General features: G+C 45.7%; 2 protein-coding genes across 3 annotated transcripts in view; one reads left to right on the top strand and one right to left on the bottom strand.

Moving 5' to 3' along the window:
* The first annotated feature begins 3,155 nt into the window (after window positions 1–3,155).
* Window positions 3,156–10,141, top strand: LOC142814333 (alpha-tocopherol transfer protein-like). The gene is made up of 5 exons (XM_075893013.1): window positions 3,156–3,267; window positions 3,698–3,960; window positions 4,822–4,992; window positions 6,671–6,781; window positions 9,874–10,141. Exons 1-5 carry the CDS (start codon window positions 3,156–3,158, stop codon window positions 10,072–10,074), a joined length of 858 nt encoding a protein of 285 aa, XP_075749128.1. The 3' UTR covers window positions 10,075–10,141.
* A 1,569-nt stretch (window positions 10,142–11,710) lies between these two features.
* The window catches only part of LOC119171490 (uncharacterized), a 35,605-nt gene continuing 22,287 nt past the window's right edge, over window positions 11,711–25,028 (bottom strand). For both annotated transcript variants that reach the window (XM_075892488.1, XM_075892490.1), the window contains exons 14-20: window positions 21,885–21,974; window positions 20,053–20,183; window positions 19,158–19,181; window positions 17,897–17,920; window positions 15,411–15,634; window positions 12,958–13,068; window positions 11,711–11,972 (exon numbers count right to left, since the gene is read on the bottom strand). In XM_075892488.1, coding sequence (XP_075748603.1) covers window positions 11,806–11,972; window positions 12,958–13,068; window positions 15,411–15,634; window positions 17,897–17,920; window positions 19,158–19,181; window positions 20,053–20,183; window positions 21,885–21,974 — 771 coding nt within the window. In that variant the 3' untranslated portion in view covers window positions 11,711–11,805. The remainder of the gene's footprint in view (window positions 11,973–12,957; window positions 13,069–15,410; window positions 15,635–17,896; window positions 17,921–19,157; window positions 19,182–20,052; window positions 20,184–21,884; window positions 21,975–25,028) is intronic.

Here is a 25,028-nt window from a genome sequence, read left to right as displayed (position 1 = left end):
GACGCTGGTCGCGCCTGGCGTCAGACTATAGAGTGCTCGCGTTTTGCTAACCTAGCGTCGCTGTGCCCAGCGTAAGCGCGCGTCAATGCTACATTGGAGTATATTGTACCCTTCATAATGCGCTCGCGGCCGTGTTGCTAGCTCCACATATACCAGATTCGGTGTTACGTGACGTCAATTGATGATGAAATATATGACTGGTGCAAACATGATAATCCTGACACGCGTGTCATGTAAAAACATGACAACACACTATGCTCATTGCGTGCCCGCGGCCATTGCGCTAGCCCCACATATACTAAATTTGGCATCACGTGACGTGAACAGACGACGAAGGTAAAGGACACATCCAAACATGATAATCATGACACGGAAGTCATTTACGGCATCATTTACCTCCGCATCGTAACTTTGTGCTGATTTTAAAGTGGTATATCAACCTTTATCATTCGTGCTTTGCATATCAGCACTGTACGTGGGATCTGCCCTTTTTTTATATAGCAAGTTCTGAAGGCTGAAGGGTTGTTTTCTGAAGTTAGCCGCGGTTTTGTAGAACAGGAAAGACATGTTCGTGACTCGGGTTTGTATAAAATACTGTTAAAACAGTTCGTTTCTCTCACTTGGTAGATCCAACGCATTGGCGGAAGACATTTAGGGAGGATATATTTGCGAGGCGGAGAACCTCTATGTCAGCCATTTCACGAAATGTGCGGCGATATACTCAACCCACTCGCAAGACAACGGGTACTCACCGCACAAACACGGGGAGAAGTAGTCGGCTCCAAGCAGTCTCACTTCACTTGTGTAATCCAGCGTTTCCGTTGGCTAGAGCAAGTCGGGAAGCGGGAAAGTCTTCAGATGATTTTGCATCGCGACACGCAGCACCTTGGCTTTTGCACTTCAAAGCTCTTGTAGGTGCGCTGAGCGCGAGGATGGTGTCGTAGCGGAAGCTGCGTCTACGGTGTAGTCGAACGCTGCTCATACCGAAGCTTGCACACCCATGCCAACATGCAGCTGGTGCAGTGCGACGGAGCAGGAATGCCTGGCCGCAACAACCAACATGGCGCTTGTTGCCATGGAAACCGGGACTGGCAACATTGTGTTTTAGCGGGCGGTAGCAAGTGGTGGGTCAAAGGCTGACACCACCTTAAAACAAGGAGACGCGCGCACATGAAGGCTCCGTACTACCATCAGATCTCGTAAACTGCATTGCCAGGTGCCCATAATGCAGGTTCATCACAGCCCGTACATGAGTCGTTGCATGAATACATGAAAGTATTTCATTTCAGAAAAAAACTATGGTGAAAATTCAGTACAGTGAATGAGGTCGATGATAGCGTCAGTGGTATTGCAACACATGTGGGGTCTCGAATTGGATGGGTTATCGAATTGGCGAGCGAGCGCCACGCCACGCTCTTGGAGTGAACGGACACAGCAGACGCGGTCGGTACAAACCAAACAACAATATACATTTATTTAAATAGTTTAGAACGACGATATTGTCAGCCGAATAATTATAACATAAATCGTGATCAACACGCTAGGACATCCTTCACAATAGTAAACATGCATTCCAAAACATGACAAACACAATAACACACCTAAGGCGGCGTCGCAAACGCTTCATTTACCACGAGAACCCCCGACGCGCAGCCCGCGGTGCCACGCACCGGGGACCCACGCTAGAGACAACCGTTCGCGGCAACCGCCACGCGCTGAAAAGACCAGCTCGCGCACGACAGTCAGATTTTTCTCGAACGCCCTTGCGTCTGAACAGGCGGACAGTATTGTGGCGAAAGCACTTCAATGAACACCGGAAAGCAGCGAAGGAGGGTATTCAAGTTGCGTGGTTTCCAGCTCATCTACATGGTTCAGTTAACCCGCTCGGACGTAACCCTAACGAGCAGGCTCACTTGCTATAGCACACGATTTCACGTGCCGTGCTGTCGCGAATAACCATGCTCGTAACGAGGTCGACATTTATAAAAGATCCGTTGTGTACTTTTCATGCAATTGTTTAGCACTTCCATCTGGCCAGAAAAAAATTCCAGCCCCCCACCCCGATTTGACCAAGCCTCATGAGAGCACATTCAGACTAAATCAAACCCGTACGCATCCTACTCCTCGATCCCTTAACCGGATAGACCACGACCATTCGCAGTCGTGCCCCAAATGTGACCACCACTCATGTTCTTTTGATCACATGCTCTGGCTGTGCCCAGCCTAATGCCTCTCCGCCCATCACGAAGGAGCAATGGGATGCATCTCTGAAGAGCAGCAGTATTCATACACAACTCCAGGCCACCCCGAAGGCCCACGACATCGCGAAGGAACTTCGACTTCCGGTCCCATCGTGGGCGCAGCTACCGACTTGATATGGCGGGAGGTCTATGGCTCCCCTAAATATATGTCCCTCAGGACCGAATAAAGTTCTTGTCATGTCCTTCGGGATTACAAATGATTTTTACTTGGATGACACAATAGAAGAAGGCACTGTTCCACTTTAATATCAAAATTTTCGAATACTTGCACACAGACCCAGTAAATACGTTGCTTCAAATAATGTACGGTACCTGCTGCATTCTGTTTCAAGAAATCAAATGAAAATGACAAGTCTTTTTTTCTTCTGGATTTCTTGACGGTGTTTGATTTGGTAGGCTTTTCGGCAGCCCGCGTATTACGTGCTAAGGTAGGGCTGGAATAGGATTCATCATTACTGGATCCTAAGATGATTTGAGCATATGCTGGCGAAAATAAATTCCCGTTCTAACGCTAAACGAAATGAAGGTACATAAGCGCAGTTTTTGCCTTGTCTTTTATTTTACTTTTTTTCATGCCCTGCATGACGTGCTGTTTGTATGTTTTTACAGCTCAGATATATAACTAAAACTCGTGTTTCACTCAACCCAAGTCAAATGAGCTGGCGCCGTTATTGTATAATGAGGAAGTATTTCATATGAGGAGCTTGTATTATTTCTATTCTATAACTACCCTTATACTAAAGTTTCGTAACATTTTATGGGACGACTCAATTCTTCACCAATCCCCCACAGTGGGTGTACGCCACTGTTGCAGGTGCACCAGAAGAAGAACGAGAGCTCGTACCACGCGCTGCTGCGTGACGCGTGTTGGAAGCATTCGCTGGCAAGGACGAGATGGCTGGCACTCCAGCGTCGTCGGAAGACTGCGAATCGGACGCTGGCTCCCCGGAGAGTCCAAGCCCGAATACGTCGCGCGAATTGTCACATCTGAAGAAGCTCATTGACCGTAAGTGTCTGCTCTGTCTGCCCAGCCTCTGCTTAACCAACCTGCACGTTTTGGTTAAAGAAGTTCGAACACTACTGTCGAGAACACTGCTGCGTTGAATATATTAAATAGCGCTGCTACCTTAAAGGGGTAGTGACACGACATTTAACGACCAAGTCCTGCTCCAGGCCCACATATCGCAGTATGCCACGTATAAAGCTTTGCAGCTGGTTGTGGACCCACGTCAGCGCTACGATGCGACTCTTCTGCTGTTAATGTCGCGCACAAATTTTTATCGCTAATGGAGCTATAACATAGCGCGAATTTTTCGTCAGACTTTCCGGGGGAGCAATACCTGGTTGCATATCCGTCACAGTTTGCTTGCAGTCGCTTTTGGCAAGTGCACCGTGGGCATAAGCCCTTTAATGATTCTTTTTTCTTGTCACCGAAGGGGACGATTCACTGAACGCAAAGATGGACAGCGACTTCTTGATGGCGTTCCTTCGTTTCTGCCACTCGAAGCACAAGCGCGCATTCGAGGTGCTGAAGCGTTACTACGACTCCAAGAGGAAGGAGACCGACCTGTTCCGCAACCTGTTGCCCTCGGAGTTGGGCCACGTCTTCTCCCGGAACCTGGTCGGCCTGCTGCCAGAGAAGGACAAGAAGGGTCGCTTCGTCCTCATTCTCAGGGCGGGCGCCTGGAACCCCAATCAGGTACGCGTGAGATAAACGGCTTGAGTGGGCGTGTACAGAGAGCTCGAAGGAACATCAGTGCCGGCTGAGGCATTATTTGAGCTGTTATTAAGCCGAAAGCCTCGAGCGAAACGTCATGCAGCCGAACGAGGCGTCCAAAAGCCCACGATATAGGGTTCTATAATGACGTCGTAGTGTGATGTCATAATGACATCGCTAATGTTAAAAATCTCTAATGTCATCACTTGGTTATTTGATGTCGTCATCTGATGTAATCACTGTCACTTGGTCTTAAGGAAGCGCAACATCAAGCGAGGTGAATAAAGCCTTGGGGGGGGGGGGGGTAAGCGTATTTTCACAGTGCCTGCTTGTACGACTTTCCCCGATCGCATACATTAATGAAATATCAAGTTTACAGTAGCCTTTGTCAAATGTTTTGTTATTCAAATAGATGACGGCGAGGCAACCGAAAGCGTGATGCCCTAAGAGCCATCATGAATATGTACTATTCTGCTGTTCTGCAAAGTTACAACACTTCTCCGCTTTCACAGTGCAGCGAGGCAGTGTCTGAATTCTAACCATCTCGTCCAGAACTCCAAAAAGTATCCCAAAGAAAGCAATATCAGCGGGGCGTCAGCAGAAATTTTCTTTCAGGGAAAAGGGCACCCCCTAGAAATCAGGACATTTTTCGCTGTGTTTGCCATGACGAAAAAAAAAAGGGGGGGGGCATGGATCTGGTGTGGACACCCCCCCCCCGGCTACGCCACTAAACAGCAGTTACCAAGATACAGCATTTCGCCGTACCTTGCCTGCCATTTCAATAGATGATTTTATGAAAAAGCACAGCGTTCACAAGCTGCAATACGGCATGGCGGAGTGCAGGTGTCTTTCATCGACGCGGTGCGTGCCATTCTGCTGTGCTTCGAGTATATCATGACGAAAAAGGCGGCGCAGGAGAACGGCCTCAGCATGCTCTGCGACTTCGACGGCTGGGGATACAGCAGCATCCTAGCAGTCCCCAGTTCGAAGATCGGTGGCATCATGGGAGTCTTTGTGAGTCTTTCCATTCACTATTATTGGGATAACTATTATAAGGACATTCCATATACAAAGTTAAGGTCGAAAAAAATCAAACGGCACATCGTATGTTCCATGTTCTAGCGAAAGGAGGTGCTGTCGCGGGCGCCCAATATTGCCAAGGATCAGCACACGGCTCTTATATACATTTAGGCCACGTTCACACTGAGCATTCCGGCCGCCGAAAGTGCTCCGAATCCGGTTCGGCGGCGGCGAGATCCGCCGAAAGGGCCCTCTCCGCGCCGATCGCTATCAGACCGATTTTTGCGGCGTCTGCCGCCGAATCGGTCACCGCGGACCAATAGGAGCGCAGGTCAAGGAATTTTGAAAAATGGCGGCCAAGCCCTACTCACTTGTTATGCCGCAGTGCACGTAACTGAATGTTGAAACCAACGGGAGTTTAACCTTCTCTGCGCCTACTTCGCCTCCGTATTTTGTGAAAGAGGTGACCGAGCTTGCATACCTGCTATGTTTTCGCAGCTCAGTTTGCGTTTAAGCGATAAATAGTGAAGGTAGTTTCGCTCATCGCAGTGGCAGCAATTGCTTAGGCCAGCATTTTGTTGATTCACGCCGGGTCGGAAGCTAAAGGCTATACCTGCTAGGCATATACTTCATATATATTACATTCATTGCTTCGCCATTGCAGCGAAACAGCTTTTATGCAACCTAATCAGATGCTAACTGATGCTCTGCGCGTCTGAAATGTCCAATTTCGCGCACTATTTAAAGAAGAAAGCTTTATAAATTTGAATCAGTGGCCTTTGATGTACACAGCAAAGGTTATAAAATCCCGCGAAAGGAAAATCTAGGAGGCAGATTGTGAGCTCATATTAGCTTCTTCATAAACCTCCATGTCATCCTTGACTGTAATATTGAAACGAAATCCTTTTATATTGTCAATAATTTTATCTTCATAGATAGACATCATTACTGTACAAGTGAACGATGAGAAGTAGCGAAAATTTTAGATATATCAGAGACGAAAAAAAAATCACAAGATGCTGGTTTTATATAAGTGGTGCATACACGACTACCGTGTTACGAAAAATCGCTTTACGTTTCGATTGACTGCGGGTCTAGTACTTCTCGAGTTATCAATAGACTAATTCTTGAATGCGTGAACTGAAGCTTTTGACATGAAGTATAAAATTATCAGTGCGTAATATTTTCATATATACATATAGAAGCGCAAAACTAGCAAGTAGATTTGCAGGAAGAAATAGGAAGGGCAGTTTCTTACTTTTCATGTTTGTATTTTCCCCTATAATGTCTTTTTCTTTAGTAAATACAAACTCACCCAATAATAACTAATTATGAAACGAAATCACGATAAAAAGCAAGCGCACTCAAATGATTACATGGCATCATATTGATTGTTTTGTTTACGATCATTTACGCAAGTCTGATTTAATAAATCAAACAGACGAAGGATATAGCTTATTTTTTTATTCGAGACTGCCTTTCTGAAAACACATTACCATTAGGCATTGTCCCCGTTTGGTTACAGCTGTGGCAAACTTTAACGGTACTAGGCGCTCTTTAAGCTCCCATGAAAGTCAGTCGGTTTCTATAGATTTGGCTCTTTCAAAAATCCACACATTTACAGTTAGTCCTTACAAGACGCGAGAAATTTATGTATGAGCATTTTTTGCAGCCCGGCTACCCGATCAAGAAGAAACGCGTTGACATCGTGAAGCAACCTTACAGCTTCAACGTATTCTTCAAGATGTTCACGCCGTTCTTAGACGCAGCGTCAATCGCAAAGGCAAGTGAACTAGCCCGCAGCACCTGTGTCACACAAGGCTATTAGCCAGAGTCATACTTCTTATGGCTACGAAACTGCCGCGGCTTCGTATTATAGCGACCACCGCCAGATGCGCTGCAGCTGCGCATGAGAGGGCATGCGAACACTGCTCACCGTGGTTGTGTGCAACGTTACTAGATTATTTTAACGTTGGTTGTGTGAACCTCGGTGTTCCAGCTTTTAAATGCGAATGCATTTCTCAATCAGGCTATGTCAGGCATCCGGCGTTGTCCGCGGTGGTGTCCGCGCGCCAGCAGGTGTACTCTCCGCTCTCACTCCTCCCATAGCAACAGCAGCGGACGCACGCGCTTATTCTCGCCCATAGCAACCGGAGCATGTGGTGCGAGAGAGTGTAGTAGAGGGTAGGTGCAGTGCTTCGCCACTCTTTCTCTCGCCGTTTGCTTTCTCTCCTCCCTGCGCCCCACTTTCCCGTCCGCTCACGCCTCACTCTCGACTGTTCGCTGGCTGGCGCCTCTCAAGAACTTCCGGAAATGTGTGCTCGAGACGCCGCTGTGAAACGCCTACGCACAGCGGAGAATGCTGTTTGTTTTGTTCACTTCATAGTATTTTTTTTAACCATGCACACTAGCTACTAGAGCTGAAAACGCATACCGCGTTTCTCGTGACAGAAAAACTCCACGTGCGGCGAACGACACTACTGTACGGTGTTAAAAAAAAAACCTAATTCTTCTATAACGCTGGGTGGGTTCTCACGTGTGAAACGCCGTTATGAACGTGATGCAACGCATTCGCATTTCCTCACGAGTCTCTTTGTGGAGGTGGGGCCATTTTTTTAAAACTTCCGTAACAGTTGCTTCACTTTCACGTAGACACTTTTAACCACAAGTGTAAACGAGTGCCTAAATGCGTCGTAGGGCCTGAAACTAGCCGCCAAGTGAAAGGAGTGACCGCTAAAAACGCGTACTTCACGGTGGTTTCAGCTTAAAAGGCATAACAATTCTAGATTTCAAGCGTCATAATCACCACACGATTGAAAGGTCCCCAAGCTCCATTTCGGATCATCTAAAGCCTTAAACCAGATGAAAGCGCGCGCTCATACTTTTGTCTTTGTTTTTTAAATGAGAAGCATTCTTTAACGAACTTCGGCGACTTTGAGCGTATCTATCTATCTATCTATCTATCTATCTATCTATCTATCTATCTATCTATCTATCTATCTATCTATCTATCTATCTATCTATCTATCTATCTATCTATCTATCTATCTATCTATCTATCTATCTATGTATCTATCTATCTATCTATCTATCTATCTATCTATCTATCTATCTATCTATCTATCTATCTATCTATCTATCTATGTAGCCACCTATACGAGGCCGTTTCGATAATAGTATCGATAGCAAACTTGGTATGGCATAACATGACTGTATGAAGAACATATTTGACTAGTCATAACATGAAAATCACGACATGTATGTCATGAATGTCATGATTTACCAATCATGGTCCTGCTGCTCTTGCGGTGGTTTCGTTCACATGGCAAGTTGCAAAACTGGTATGGTATGATATGATTGCATGGCGAACACAAGCAACAGACCCTAACTTGAAAATCATGACATGCGTGTCATGCGACAACATGACTACATGCCACGATCATGATGCGCTCGTGGCCGTTTCGCTAGCGTCACATGTACCAAATTGCGCATTACAGTACGTGAATGGATGACGAAGGTATGTGCCTGGTGCAAGCATAATAATCATGAGATGCGTGTCATGTAACAACATGACTACATGCCACGCTCATAATGTGCTGGTGGCCGTTTCGCTAGCTTCACTTATACCAAATTTGGTATTACGGGACGTGAATGGATGACGAAGGTACGATACTAATGCAAACATAATAAACATGCGATGCGTGTCATGTAACATGTCTACATGCTACGCTAATGATGCCCTAACGGCCGTTTCGCTAGCTTCACATATGCCAAACTCGGTATTACGTGACGCGAACGAACGACATAGGTAAATAACACATCCAAACATGATAATCACGACATGCGTGCTATGTAACAACATGACTACATGCCACACTGATGATGCGCTCGCGGCCGCTTCGCTAGCTCCGCATTTACTAAATTTGGTATCACGTGACGTGAATAGATGGCGAAGGTAAACGACAGATCCAAACATGATAATCATGACACGGAAGTCAAGTACGGCATCATTTACCTCCACCTCGTAACATTGTGCTGATTTTAAAGTGACTTATCAAAATTTCTCATTCGTGCTTCGCATATCATCGATTCCCACTGTACATAGGATCTGCCTTTTTTCTTCACCCGACCGCAATGTGGCTGGCGTAGTCCGATGGTTTAAAATTAAACGCTGTACACTCGCAACAACACCCCAGTGGTGCCACTTGTAGAAAGAGGCAAACGTGTGCGCCTTTTCACTCTCCTTCACCCGCCAGAAGTCGCCATTTGCACAGAGGCAATTGTTCAATGAGAACGGCTGTTCAATTTTCTGTTCTCCTAAATCACTCACGTTCGTCGGGTCAACTCTGCCGATGTCAGGTTTTCTTAGCGCTCTCGCATTCAAAATACCCAGTGTCTGTTTTTGTAGTTCTTGAGCAGATATAAACCCCAACCGTATACCGCGGCCCACAGTATCAGGATGTATGCCATATATACGTGTATGGAGGAAACGGTTTCACGACGTTTTCGATAGGATTTTTACGTTATTCATGTCATGATCAGTCATATTTGTGAAACCATCTTACCACGCCATAACACTTTTGGTCAACATCAAGTTAAGGAGGCCATCATGTGAGCCCCTAGACGTACGGGCGACTATATAGACAGATGCGTAGATAAAAGCTCAAAGTGTCTTTGGTTCGCTAAAAAGTACTTGACATTGAAAGATACCCACAAAATACAACAAACATAAATATCTTCAGATTTCTAGAAAAAGTGACGCTTTCTTACTAGCTCCTATCGTCAGTTAGAGTCAGGATACGCTTTGCGGTAAAGCAATACGACAACCACGTGACCACTTTGACAGTCTTTTAAGTTGTGCAAAGTCTATAAAAACAATGTATTTATAACGTGGTGCAGGTGCACTTACACGGCACAAACACCAAGGCGCTGCACAAGCGGTTCCCGGCCAAGATCCTTCCTAAAGAGTTCGGCGGAACCCGGGGACCCTTCGACGCCTCCGTGTGCTACGAGTGGCTCAAGGCCAAGGAGGCCGCGTTCGCCGAAGACTTCGAGTACGGCTACGTCGACGACTAGCCGTACTCGCCCACGACGCCGATCACTGTGGCGCATATGCACTGCGCTTTTATTTTAATTCAATGCGTAATAGACAACAATACATTTATCCTACCGTTACACCATGCGTGATATGTACCTGATCATCGAGTATAGTCTTATTTGGGCAGTTGTATTGGTATTGACCGATAGAAATATTTGTGCCAACTACGCGCGCACAGACGCCTACACGCGAACTGACTAGACCGGAAAGACACTGGTCCCAGGCTCGATACCCGGACTGGAACGAATTTTTCAATGTTGGAAGACGAAAAAAGTGCTTAACAGCACAAACGACACGAGGAGATAGAAGAGACCATGCAGCACCAACCAGCCCAATCAAGCATTTTGTCAACAGTGGAAGTTTTTGTATTTATTTCCATGTTGCTTGGTGCTACAATGGGCGCTCCCACTGAAGTCATTTTCAACCAACTCGCATCGCTGCGTACTATATGAAGCCCCACAAAAATTTCTAATTGAGTGCTACACTTAAGGGTCACGTGACTGGGACAGAAAAGTCATGTGTGATGTAATTTAGTGCTGTGGAATAAAGAACGTCATGTGTGCCGTCATTTTAGTGCTTTGGAGTAAAGACGGTGGTTCTTCCATGACAACGTGCAAATATGCGAATAAAGTGATACGTGTAACCGTATTCCAAGAATTACATAAGTCCTGCATGGTGGTGGTTCCCAGTCGTTTCAAGCACGGCTTTATGTTTTTGGCAGAATTGCAGTTCCATTTTTTTTTTCACGTTTCGACAATGGCACACGCATTGCGACGTTATGAGGCAGGGTAATTTTACGTATTAAAATTGTGTTATGAAATGCCAGCCGGTCTGAGAACTGGCTAACCTCCCTGTCCTTCCTCTTTCAATCCTCCTCCTCCTGTGTTATGAAACAAACACGCGCTTGAGCGTGTGTTCTATAAACAGCCTTTAATATTTTTGTTTTAAATGTGAACGCATTTCTCAGTCGGGCTATGTCAGGCATCCGTCGGGATCCATCCGCGCGACAGCTTCGCCCTTGCCAAGCCCGACGGAAGAGCGGAGCTGGAAAGCCTCATTTCTCACTTCGGATTCCATTTTTCTTTGCTCCTCCCATTCTTCGTTCTTTTTGTTTTTTTCTCTTTACTTCAATATTGTTTTTTTTCATTTCCTTCTATTTCTCGCATGCTTCCTCTCAATTTTCTTAAGTGGTTTGTGTTGTTTCCCTCGCCATCGTAGTACTTGGTATCACCACCAAGAAACTCGAAAAACAGAGGAAAAAGGCCACTTTGGCACGAGAAAGCACTAAATTGCTACAGTTGGCTACATGTAGTTTAACCTGCGTTAATATCATCATCGTAAAGGCGCTCAAAGAGCAGGAGGAAGAGGACTTCTCTTTGAAGAGAGTGGGCACTCAGTATGCCACAGCTGGCTAAATGTCATTTTGCTTGCGTCACGTGGAGCGATCACTACATTATATCAAGGGCTACGTCCCTGCACCGTTACGATCACAGCACACAAAAGCACTCCCCCCGCCCTTCCCCTTGACCGCCCTTAAAATTCAAGTAGGTCAGTTTAGGTTAGGTAAGCTTCCAGCGAGCACATCGTTCCACTTGCGTTAAATTTCTCAAGACAGCTACATCGAAACGGGCTTTATTTTGATGTTTCTGATCTATTGGTTTGTGCAATATGGGCTCGCTTACAGCGAGACGAGCTAAGATATTGGGCGTTTACGTCTTCTTCCCCTTTTCCACGGTTGCCACTTTAGCATTCGCGGTCGTTGTCCTCTTCTCTTTCTCCACTTCGGCATTCGCTTTAGTGGATGATGTCTTCCCTTTATGCTCGCTTTCCACTTTCGCATTCGTGGTCGCAGGCTTCTTTTCGGGTGGTTTGGCACCTGTCAGTAAATGGGTCGAGAAGAGAAAGAGGGAAGAGGCAGGGTCAGCGCAATATGTTTTGTTCTACACGGTGCACTGCTGATTGCGATTGAGCCCCCTAATTCAGCAGTTTGCTCAAATGAGCCAGTTACGATTAAGACATTCGATCCCAAAAAGGCCCAATTACGATCGAATGCGATCGTGTGACTGTTTGATCTAACTTGCAAACACACTGCCGGAGGTCATTAATGACAATTGATGACATGGTCGTGCAGACATTATGGCGCACTCTTGACGCTTCCCACTGTTATCGGAACCTTGCTCTAGAAATTAAAGTGTTTCTTTTTATTTTTACATATGCTTAGAAATGAACATTTTACAGAATAACTTATTGATATAGTCAAGTAATTGAAGAAATAAACCGAGGTGAGCGCAGTCGCCAACGAACTTCCGTGGTTACTACTCGAATCTTTAGACGATCCCGGGGTATCAGCCACTGACACCATACTTGATCTCTGGTGTAAACCAAAAAAAAATAATACGCGAAATTTCTTTCTGGAGTTGTCTAAACGATGCGTAAGCGTAGAGTTCTATTGTAGCTTGCAGCATTTGCTATTCAACGTTGTCTGTCGGCGGCATCGGCAAGGCGTCTTTCATGATCTTTCTAGCGCTGGTCGGCGTCATGAGCGGTTTTATGCAAGGCAAACAAACTTTGCCTCACTTCGTGTCCTCCGGTGTTCTTTGCATAACAGAATAAAAAAAATTAAAAAAATTCGTTTCTCGAACAATAAATCTTTGAGCGAGAGTAAAACGATGCAGAACCAAGATAAGTGCACACGCCACAAGCGTTTCATGAAGCACTTAATCATTCTCTTCCTGGTCCTGCGTCGTTTACTTATGCTCGAAGTATTACTTCGTGACGCGATACCAACTATCCCACCCAGTCATCCAGTCTCATAACAGCATTCACTGTAAAATGCTTAGATTGTGAAGGTCGATAAACACCTTTCATGGACGAGGCATGTTGCGTCACTGTAGATGTCGAGTCGTCTGCAGAGTCTTCGAAGCCGGACAAAAAAAGCGCGCTTCTCAGTGGACGAAGTGATGAACTCGGTGCTGCAAGGTCAAAGGGTTATAAGTCGTTCGTGTTACTGCGAGATCAATGATAACTCCGCAAGCAGAGCACTGAGGCCAGAATCGAAGTATCGCGTGAACTTTTACCAACAAATATTCATCGATTTACGAACAAATACTTACCAACTAGGCAAAACCCACATTTACACCTTGAAAGGAGTGGTAGGAAAAGCACTTACCTCAAGCTACATTAATAATCAAGGGTCCCAGACTCTCCTAATTTAGAGGTCCATAGTCATAAAATTGGTAGTCGCACTATTTCTTTTTTTCTTTTTCGAGTGAGCTCTTCTTTGTCGGGACTATTTTAGGAAGGCTGCAGCGGAGCGTGAGGGAGGAGGGGGTAATAGTGCAGTAAAACGTTACCGTTACCGGTGCCATTTGACGGAAAGCTCTCTCTGTATGATATATATATATATATATATATATATATATATATATATATATATATATATATATATATATATATATATATATATATATATATATATATATATATATATATATATATATATATATATATATATATATATAAGGATCATTTTTGAAGGGGATCGCTCGTAGGGGCTCTAGAAACATGTCGATACTGATCTCCAGGAAGGCTAAACTGTGAACACCGATCATGAAATAGAGATCTTTTTTTTCACTCCATGGTTATCTCTACGAGAGAAAAAAAGCTTGAAACCAGTCACGTTTCCGTAGCTTACACGAACTGCAACAGGCGTGAAGATAATCCGAGTGCTATTTAGCAAAGTCGCAAAACTTTATTCCTTTGAAGCACAAAATAACTGCTAAAGTTATAAATACAATGTTTATATACCTAAAAACAAGTGACGTATACTAGGGAGGAGGGGTGGCATCTGTATTCGGGGTAGTGTCCTAAATATCACGCATCAGCATTGAAAATGATGGGAACGTAATTACGCGAAGCACATCTACGTGTATCGTTCTCCGTGCACTGTAGTAGCCCCTGTGATATTTTTCGTGGATGAGGTTCAGTTAACTAGTCCTAAATATGTTTCTAATTCGACAAATAGAATTTGAAACAGAATTAGAAATAATTTACTAAAATTCATTGACGACAAAAATGTCACAGTCTACACTGGGAACAAAATGCTAGGTGTGCTTCGCGTAACGACTGTCGTCTCTTTTTCAAAATCATGCAAGCTGCGTGATATTTGGGACAACCTGTATATACACATGAAAAATTCGTTATGTTTGCATGTGTATATAAACACACAAATATACAAACGCACGCGCAAACATATATTGTATAAAGCATAGTTAAGCAGATCGCTTAGATCACGCTTACCCACCGCACATCAGTATCGTCTACGAGTGCTAACGCCAGCCAATATCACTCACATCACACCTCTTTCTACTCTGATTATGTATTCACCGTTTCCTTTTTTTTCTTTTTTGCAAGTGACTTAGCGTTTAAATTTGCAATGATATAAAAAAAAAGTAACCATTTCGCCGCAAAGACGAAGGAATGAATGCGATGCAACAAAGTGCGACGTTATGCAAAGTAGGGCTACCAGCAAGATTTCTTATGATTTAGCGTAACTCAGCAAGGTGTTGGCGGAAGGAAACGCGGCCGCTGCTGCAACGTTCTTGCTGTATCACGCTTCAACGCAAACTTATCGCTAAGAACACAGGACCTATAGAGGCATGATCTGTCTGTTGATCCCTGTCAAGGCGCCCCGCCGCGGTGGTATAGTAGCAAGAAACTCGGCTGCCGACCCGCACGTCGCGGGATCGAATCTCGGCATCGGCGGCTGCATTTCCGATGGAGGCGGAAATGTTGTAGGCCCGTGTGCTCAGATTTGGGTGCACGTTAAAGAACCCCAGGTGGCCTAAATCTCCGGAGCCCTCCACTATAAGGCGTCTCTCATAATCATGTGGTGGTTTTGGGACGTTAAACCCCACTTATCAATCAATCAATCAATCAATCAATCAACCAATCAATCAATCCCTGTTAAGGCACAGGGCGCGCGATCGCGCCTGGCCGCACGAAATGTGCAGTCAGCCCCCAGTTCCTCCTCATGCCGACCCAATGAACATTCTGCGCGACGGCAGACGTCTGGTGTGTTTCTCCTCCGCCTATGACGTCATTGTCAGTATACTCCCGCGCGTTCACTCACATAGAACAAAGGACACGCGCGGCAACGTATGCGCCCTTCAACTTTACACGGAACCTCACAGAGACGCCAACAGCGACAGCACAAATGCGCCACGAGTCCCCATATAACTTGTATCACATTTTCTGTCACATTAAAGGGCACGTGCATTCGCCATTTTTATTCCGATGAGATTTACAGATGTACCTGCTGGCTTGGGCACCACCATCTGGCGGAATGGAGACACCTTCCCCGTGGGCAGCTTGGGGTCGTCTACGCCAATCCGACGCACTACAGAGGTGGGAATTATGCGCGCCAGGTCGCGACTCCCACTGTCAGCCGACACTGCGGGCAAGGCAGGCGGCGCTTCGAGCGTGTCGAAGCTCATCACCAGACAGCGAGCCTCGCGGCTCTGCTGCAGGATGTGCTCCCTGCAAGTCAGTGGCTACTCACAGCATCCCAAGAACACGGACATCGTGACACGAAAAAGAAAGATGACACAATGCTGAACTATAACTAATACAATTGATAATTGATTTGAAGCAACAGATTACAAGTAGCTAATGGGAGGCTTATAAAGCAAACAGCAATGAAAACAATCACATGGCATCCGTTTTACATTCGTCTAAGGCGACTGGTAGGCGAGAAACTGTTTTTGCCAATTGGCTGATAGTTTAAATGAATTGTTTTCTGACGCGCCCAGTTATTTGACGTGCCTAGTTTCAAGAACTTTCTTTTAGCTATTGTGGCCAAAATATGAAAGAACACTTTGAAATTCATAAGAAGTGTGGAAATGTGGGTGCGAAATTAAAAAAAATTAAACTGACCTTATCTTTCACCAACCTATCGTGAGAAGTACAATGCACCCTTTTTAAATTGAATATTGCTTCACTTTGGCGTCTCAATGAGTTCCCGTATAGATTACAAAAAAAAACGGGACGCCATAAAGCCATTTATATTGAAGAATCGAGCGCATTTGGCCGCAGATAACATGCAACTGTGAAAACTGAGCATCGTGCATGACCAATTGCTGGTGTTAAGAATGTTCGGGGACGTATTGTCTTGCGTAGGCGTTATTTCGTGCTCTAAAAAAGTGAAAAGCGACCCCTACAAACGGATCACTTTTTCCTTACCTGACTTCTTTGATTCTCCTGGGGAACGACAAATAAACAAAATACTCTTTTTACAAAACGTGACCAAACAAACTTTTCGACGTTGCTCGGTAAACTGAAGTGCTCAAACCATTGCTCGAAACCACAGAAGGCCCCGTTTACCAAGCCCGAAAAACAATACTGGCGTTTCTGACGTTGGCACATCTAAGCTTGTCTGAATTTCATGAAGCTACGAATGTATGGCAAGCACAGTTGAAATGAAAGTGTGAACTGAAGCGGGCATTCTCCCTATAATCATTTCCAATGCGATGATTGATTATTTTTTTGGGGGGGGGGGGCAATAGGTGAACAATACCTTCACACTACTTGCGTATACATAGCGCTGTTTATTGTTATCTTTTGGGCCACAAAAGAATGACGGGCTGGGCAAGGTTGTTTCTCCTCACAATTAGTTTTTGTGGGGAAAAGCCCGCTTTAGTGGTGAGAAGCGAGTCTACCAAACCTACAAATATGACTAGACATGCCGCGTGGCTTGCCCTGTCATAAGGCTCGTAGTACGCGCCATGCAAAAAACCACCACACTCCTTAAAAGCAGCTTTAAGCGATCGCCTGCGGTACACGCTTCCTACGCACGACTAGACCACAATACATCAGTCAGGCTTAAAACCAGGCAATGGCTTAAACTGTAAGCAGTTGTTCTCCAGCGTATGTTGTCGACGGCACACAGCCGTTGCTGCAAACTACGCGCAATCCATAAAATTGACCGTGTTTTTACGAACACATTTATTACCCCGTGGCATATGTATGCTTCGCAGTTCGAAGCATAACATGACATGCGCTCGTTTTTATTATTTTTTACGGGGCAGTTGTAGGTACCAATAGCCTCACCGCGTCAAAGGTAGACGCCAATGTTCCTAACAATATTTTTACGTGAATTAGTTATGACTAAAGATGTCCTAGCTTCTGCGGTAATACAGAAACGCCTCCTCCACTTCTATCAATGCCAGCCGGATGCATTCGATCCAGCCGTTCACCACCCTCTCCTCTGGCCATTTCCTGCTCTCGCCCGTCGCACAGCTTTCGCGCTTGCTTCGCAGGCATGAGGGAGAGAACCTCTCAAACAGTGTCTCGTGACATAAATTTTGTGTTCAGTTTTGTACACTGTGGGGCGGCGTAATGCATTCCTCGTGTTCACAATATTGGTGGTCACACTGGCTCTGTAAAACGTGCGGTGTTCTGAGATAGCGTGTCGCCGTTCGCGGCGCTATATGCGGGCAGCCAATGGGGAAGCGTCACTGTAACGCTACAGCACGCGCTTTGCTGTGATGCGGTGACGGCATTGCTTCGAGCCACAAAGAAGGAGCACGAAGGAACAAATCTGTCAGGCATATGATATTTAGGTACGTGTCACTCGGAAGCACGTGTGACGCAAGCAGCGCTACCCCTCATGCAGCGCCGCATCACGATTACTCCCTGAACTAAGGCGGACTGACTGACGGCTCCCGTTAAAAAGCGCGCGTTTGCACTGGCATTAACATAAATAAATGATGTGTTGAATACAGAAAATCACTAAGTACTCACTTGAGATGCTTTTCCTGCTTTATCCTAGTGGAAATAGATGAAAAAAACTATGAAAAAATGAACACGGAGGCATAAATGTTGCGAGGGTACGAGTCTTACAATAAAATACTTGTGGGCGATATCCTGAGTGCCGGTGCATAGAACTACTGAAACGTCCCACCAGAACCGAACAAGCTGTTTGGGTCATGTCGCCATATTTCATATTTGTCGGCTCACCTATGACGTTGCACACCTTTTTGGACGACCACGAAATCCACTAGGCCATGGCTCAGCGTCTTCTACAGCGTGCCCTTTTCGCGTTACCCGTAGCCTTCACAACTTAAGTCAAGACATGTTAACGCAAACTTTTTGTACTCTGCATATGGCCGACGCCACTATGCGGAAGCCTTCCATGATGTGTATTGCTGTTGGTTGAATGGTAGTTCTTCAGCAACGTGGCGAGACTTGCTGTGAGGACGACCATGAAACGGGTAGAACCTTGCTTTAGAAATTGAAGTATTCCTTTTTTCTCTACATATGCTTAGAAACAGACATTTTACAGAATAACTTATTGATATAATCAAGTAATTGTAGAGATAAGCTGAAGTTGAAACACTTATCAATCTATTTGCTTTGTTTCTCATGGAAAATCGCATACGACACTGCAAGCGTTACTCTGGCTAAAACCCAGTACGGTAGCACCAGAGGAAAGAAGCACAGGAAGAGACAAATTTAAGCCGACTCTTGTGACAGATTCTTCCAGCAATATTTTTATTTCATTTGTAAACCTTCTGTGTGTTATAAAGAAATGATCTAGAGATTCACTATTGAAACAAAGACATAAAAGTGAATGCGCCAGACCAAACACGTGTAGATAAAGTTCATTGGGGGGGGACTCGGCGTTGCAGTCTAGTAATCAATATCTCTGCTGTTCTAGCAGAGCACAACCGATAATATCAAAGATGATTAAGATGGGCAAACTGAGTTGCTGGCAAAGAAAATTTGTTGTGTGGACAAGAAGTGCTACACCACATCAGGACATGGCCTTCTTTACCATCTTTATCGCATCTGTATCACGCTTCCGCAAAGACAAAGGGAACGTGGAATTGACGAGCTAGCCCCGTTTTTCTTTTTTTTTTCTTTTTTGTGCGAGTTCAAGTTTATTATGACTTTTCACTCAGGGCCACCTTCGCATAAGAGGTATAAGTCTTTCACAATAAATAAATGAATAAATAAATAAATAAATAAGCAAATGTAGAAAATAAGGCAGCTTTCAACAGACCTGGCTTCCTGCTCGCCTCGACCCCTACAAGAGGAAGAAAAACGTCGAAGTAAGATACAAGGCTGAAAAAGCATATGTAACCATCAAGCACATGCGCGCCAGCAGCCTACATCCTCCCGCCTTCATAGCCCAAACTGACACTGGTCCCCCAACAAAAGCTACCCCAGTGATCCCGGCGAATCGCGGGTTTGGACTCCTAAAGACAAAATCTTGCCGTCGCCCATGATCAAATATAAAGAATTATGAATGTAATGGTTCCAAGCACACTTCAGAGAGTTTGCCGAAGAAATGTTGCTCCCGAAAATGTCTAGAAATTTAACCATCTTTAATAATGAGCTTAACCTCGAGTGGACGACTCCCAATTACACAAAAAAGGGGGTGGGGGTGGGATTAAGATAAAAATGAACAGCGATGGCTGACAAAGCAAAAATATTTAGATATTGGGGACCCAGAACACTAACGCTGTTTCAAGAAGCTTTCAATGACGAAACAAGGATCTTGCCGCATATCTTCTAGTGTCTAAAATACTACCCCCCCCCCCAGCTTATTTTAAAATACCAGACAGGATCACTGAAAGCGAGCGAGCCAACCTTCGTAAGCTGCACCTATCCTATATTTGCGCTCAAAGCAGCCTCGCAAAGCAGTATACATTCATTAAACGTGAATCATGTCAAACTACACAGTAAATTTCCCCATCACTATTGAATCAATCTTTCCCTTAAATAGGGAATCAATTTATAAATGAAGACAAGCTACTGGGAACACATTTTCAAATATTCGTACGTCAAGCCCACTTCAGCAGAAGTACGCGTTTAGTTCAAATTCGTTCTCAACGCGACGTGCCGTTCTCCCATATAGAGACTGCCGCTATACAAGACAGGCGCGCAGCACGCACTCATCGTCGGGTGTTTGGCCATTCACCAGGTAGCGGTGCATGCGCAGGAAGTACCGGGAGATCATCAGCGTCACCGGAATCGCGGCTAGCATGCTCAGCAGGCAGCACACCAGCGACAGCCATAGGCCGTTCTGCGAACGCTCACAGCACGCAAGCAAGCACGTACAAGATTACTGAGCTTTCTACGAAGCATTTCGTTGTACGAGAGAGCAAAAGCAGGCCACCAGGTGGCGACTAGCTTCTGCGCACTGTCAAAGTCATGTGTTTCTGCCTACACGAGAGAGTCTATTTGCACCTCGAAGACTAAGGGTCACGTGATGCGAGAAGCCACCATACCTGCGACGTCACGCCACTGTTTTAATTTGAACGTCGGTGATCGCCATTGATAGATAGACGCACATCCAATTTGACGGAACAGTGTCATCCCACTGTATAGTTCGGTATTTCCGCCACTGTTCTAGCTCAGATACCTCAAAGGAAGAAAATAAAATGAAACAAAATAAAAGTCATCCGACCAAGAGTGATCTACACGCTCACAGTGCAGCCGCCATTATCGCCATCTCACCGAACAAAAGCCAAAATCTGGCAATACAGGAAGATCGCAGCTGTGCTGCCACTCCCTAAATGTGCACCGGTCAATGGTGATGACGAAGGCGCGCACAAATACTATGCATTGCTAATGCCTGCCGCTGTTCGCATTTCATTTGATGCCGATAGAACACGGCGAGGGTCCACCCCTGCAATAGCACAAAATATCAGTCTCCATCTCTTTCCATTGCGAAGTACGTCGCGGGGTTTAATTCAAAGCCAACCCGCCGTGGTGCACGGTCTAGTGGATATATAAGGCACTAGCCCTAGCCACTAGACCGTTCACCGCGGCCGCATTTTAGATGGAGGTGAAAATGCCTGAGGCCGGTGTGCTTATATTTAAGTATAACACGGTAAAAAAAACACCAGGTGGTCGAAATTTCCGAGCCTTCCCCTACAGCGTCTCTCATAATCATATAAGGTGGTTTTGGGACGTTAAACCCCAACAATTATTATTATCATATTAATTCAAAGCTGTACTGTCAGAAACGAAACATTGACCGCTTCCTTCTGAAGCGAGTGATACAATGTGATACAGGTCAGTTACTACTGCAGTGAGGTATCCGAGTGAAAAAGAAGGGAACGACCTCTCCGTTATTTCCTATTAAGCTCGGTCGAATATAACGAGGTGACTTCATCTTATTAACTCATTTATTAAGTACGAGCAGCAAATCATGTTCACTTGCAGTACTAACAATATATACGTGCACATGAACGAACGTCAGTGGTGAGACGGCTAATAAGAAATATTCCGCGTCGTAATATATAGACACATTTCTAGCCGTAAATTGCCCCATATGTAAGTACGTGTTTCATGCAGAGATATCCAATACCATATTGACGTATGTAGTAGTGCGAAATGTCTTTCCTAAATTACCACAAAATCAAGTACTATAAATGTCTTGCTTTATTAAAATTATATGCCGATAGTAACACATTCCCAATCATTCTCTCGTGTGAGGATTTCTTGCTCTTAGAAGCGCGCATTTTTAACTGCGTAACGGAGATATTCGCACCAATCCTCTACTTCACCTATAGTGAATTCACAAATGGGCGAACAGTTTTTCAGTATGTTTCCAGCCGCAATATGCTGCATAATGTTTGCCGTGTTTTACGTTACTAATCTCGCTTCGTTGACAATTGAGCTCCAAGCAAACAATTCCTGCGTGCGTGCCTTCGTAATCACTAATCACATATACAACCACACTTCGCATAATGGCACACGGGGCTGCCCGGGCTCTCACCATATTGTCGGACACTATTCGGCACGCAACAAGAAACCCGATGGAGGCCACTCTCCGAGCGACCTCGCAGTCTCCCACGTGTGTATTAAGCTGCGAGAGAAAACATAAGTGGAGAAACGATAAGCTACTGAGCATTAGGCCACAAAAACACCACGGTTCATCATCTCTGCAAGTAAGGATGGCTAATTTTTCTGTCATAAGAATCGGTAGCACACGAAAGCAAGACGCATCTGCACAGAAGTAGTGGATTGTTTATTGCGCACTGATACATCGGAGCTTGCACTACGTCTGTCTGGCAACTATAGCGCCGTTTCACGCAAATGCGTTGATAGGAGTGCGCATGGTTCTCCTTCAAAGGGGAGGGGCGACGATTGCAGCGCCCCTCCCTATTAGGTCAATGTATGCGGCTGGCCTTGAGCCAAGACATGCATTCAGCCCCTCGACGACGTTGCCTTCCTGCGGCGCTTCATTCTTACAGCAGTTTTATTAATCGGTGCTATCACACTCGAAGCAGCTGACGGTGTAGAAACACAATGGGTGCGCAAGGAAGCTTAAGTCAGCGAGCCGCCACACGCTAACGCGACGCGAATGGCAAAAAAAAACGTATCTACGTAAAGGGTGCCATCCCAAAGCCAGCGCGCACAGCATCGGGCTTCAAGGCACTTTAACTGCGTCGTGACTAAGCCTCTCTCTATCGGCGCTCATCAGTCACATGACGCACCACTTCAATTCACCGCCCGCAGACGGCAACACCACCTCACCAGTTAAGAGTTCCGTGCGAGAGAAAGAACGAGGCGCATTTGTGGAGCCTCGTACACGTGCGCCTGCGGCGAAATAACTAGAACGGCCGGCACCTATCGTCGCGGACAGAGAAGTTGTGGTTAGGATCTATGCATGTGCCTTAATCAGTTCTTCTAATGATTATTTAATGAGTAACTTGAAAACGCACCATTTAAGACTTGATTGCAGTAAGTGTTGCACGTATCAACGCAACTGTACAGGCACTTCTCTGTCACTAGCTGTTCCAGCTGTCCCCGAACAGTGGTGCCACAGCAGACACGTAGAAGACTACAGGCCGGAGACGCCGTTGCGGCTACACGCTACAGGCTGTGCGCTTTTTTAAATACAAAAGTGTTTTATGGCGGGGTCCACTACGGCTCCGCTGACGTATTTCCGTCATGGATACGACATGATAAAATACACACTAACACAATGGAAATAAAAAAAACGAGAAGGAAACGTTCCGCAGTGGGGCGTCGAACTAGAAGCATCTCACTGCAACACGCTACACAAGCCACTATGCTACGGAGCGTACGTTGTCAGGCAGGCTAACGGCAGTCTATTTATGTACTGTACACCATACACCATTGGCGGTCCTCATATTCCTCAACTTTCCCGCGTTTTCGTAATCAGTAGCAAGATGGCGCAATGGTCTCGCGTTGCGCCATGTCGCGTTGCACCAAACGATTGGCGGGGAGACGGCTTCAATGCTGTGTCGTGCCAGTGGAAGTGCGGACGAAACAATTGCGCATCTCGTGATTGAGTGCGGACAGATAGGACTCCCGCGCACGGAGTCATTGCGTTCCGCGCTGGGCTTTGCGGAGGAAGATGGAGAGACTGATCTGCAGGCAGCGAGTGTGTCGATGCGGCGCCTTGAACGCTGGAGGGCAGTGGTTGTGGCCCAGCGGTCGAGAACACAAGGTGGCACAGTGTAATGACTAGATAGAGGCAGTGCAGTGTCAAAGCGAGGTTGTGTTAGCAAACACAAACTGAGCTCGGCCTTGTGCTTGTGCTTTCTTCTAATGTCCCCACCTCTTTCTGTTTTTTCGGTTTTCTTCCCTCTTGCTGGGCACGTCCATCAGGTTTTTTTGGGGGGTTTTCTGTTTCTATTTTTCACTCTGTTTTCGAATTTTATTTTCATTTTTCACATCTGTGTGCTAGGCTGTCTTTACATATTGTAAGTACACCCGCCCGTTAAAAAAGGAACAGCCGCAAATAATCAACATCATCAGAATCATCATCATCATCATCATGGGCGCTTCTCGCATTTCTTGGAGCGCACGCCTCCACGGGGCATGGTCTCTCGAACTGCGCGCGGGCTTATCAGATCAGACTCGCGATTTAGGAGAGCGTGAAAGTCACTTCGCTCGCTACCGTGGCCGCGTTAACGAAAGGAGCACGCTGCTCCCATACGGTGAAGTAAGAATTGTAACAGTTGTTCGCGCTCGTCCTGTGTATATATACTTGTGCGTTCGTTTCATGAGTCTTTCCTTGTTTGAGCAGCGTGCTTGAAGTGCCGAGCTGAGACATTTGTTTGCCCGCGCTCGTTCTGTGTATGCTCATCTCGCGCTTGCTTGCTACATGAGGTGCGCACTTTAAGTTTTGAGCTGCTTGCCGTTCTTGCCATGAAATTTAAATTTGTTGCTGTTTAGCATTCATTCCTTCATCCCTTGTGAAGAAACAAAGTAAAATAAACGCTCATCTATTTCGGGTGAAGACACGTTTCACTTTTGTGTTATACCGATTCCTAAAAAGAGGAATCAGCAATGTTTTTTTTAATGCGATGAGCGCTTCGGAGGCTCAACTTGTCGTCCGTCCATATTATCTGGCATGATCACGCTCATAATAAAGAGCTCAACACTGACCATAACATTATGTAGTGATGCTCAAAATTGGGTTAGAATGGACGAACAAGGTATAAAGCAATGTAATTAACAGAAATAGCCATGCAAGAACTTGAAATCGCTAAAACGTTCGGGAAACACGGGGCTGACATAAGCGAGGCGCAAGAGAAGGCGCACCGACTCATTGAGCGAGCGAATGCTCCTCCCCCACGCCACACTACGTCTCTACGCGACATCTGGTGAAAAAAACAACCTGACAGAACTCGCTGCAGACGGCGCGTATCTCGACTGCCGTAACAAGCAGAAAGTCGATGAAGACCAGCAATAAGTATACGAACATGTCACACGCCAAGCTTGTGAATCTAACAAAATTCTGTTTGTGCCGGGGAAATCATAAATGCTCACCTTGACGTCATCGACGGTTCGGTAAACGGAGCACTGGGAACTCTATGAACGGGAATCGCTGGGCGTCCGTGTGACGCATTTCTTCAGCCTTCGCAGTATAGCATAGCTTGACATA

This window comes from Rhipicephalus microplus, chromosome 4, assembly GCF_043290135.1.
Source record: "Rhipicephalus microplus isolate Deutch F79 chromosome 4, USDA_Rmic, whole genome shotgun sequence".
Lineage (NCBI taxonomy): Eukaryota > Metazoa > Arthropoda > Arachnida > Ixodida > Ixodidae > Rhipicephalus > Rhipicephalus microplus.
This window is presented reverse-complemented; position numbering and strand designations above follow the sequence as displayed.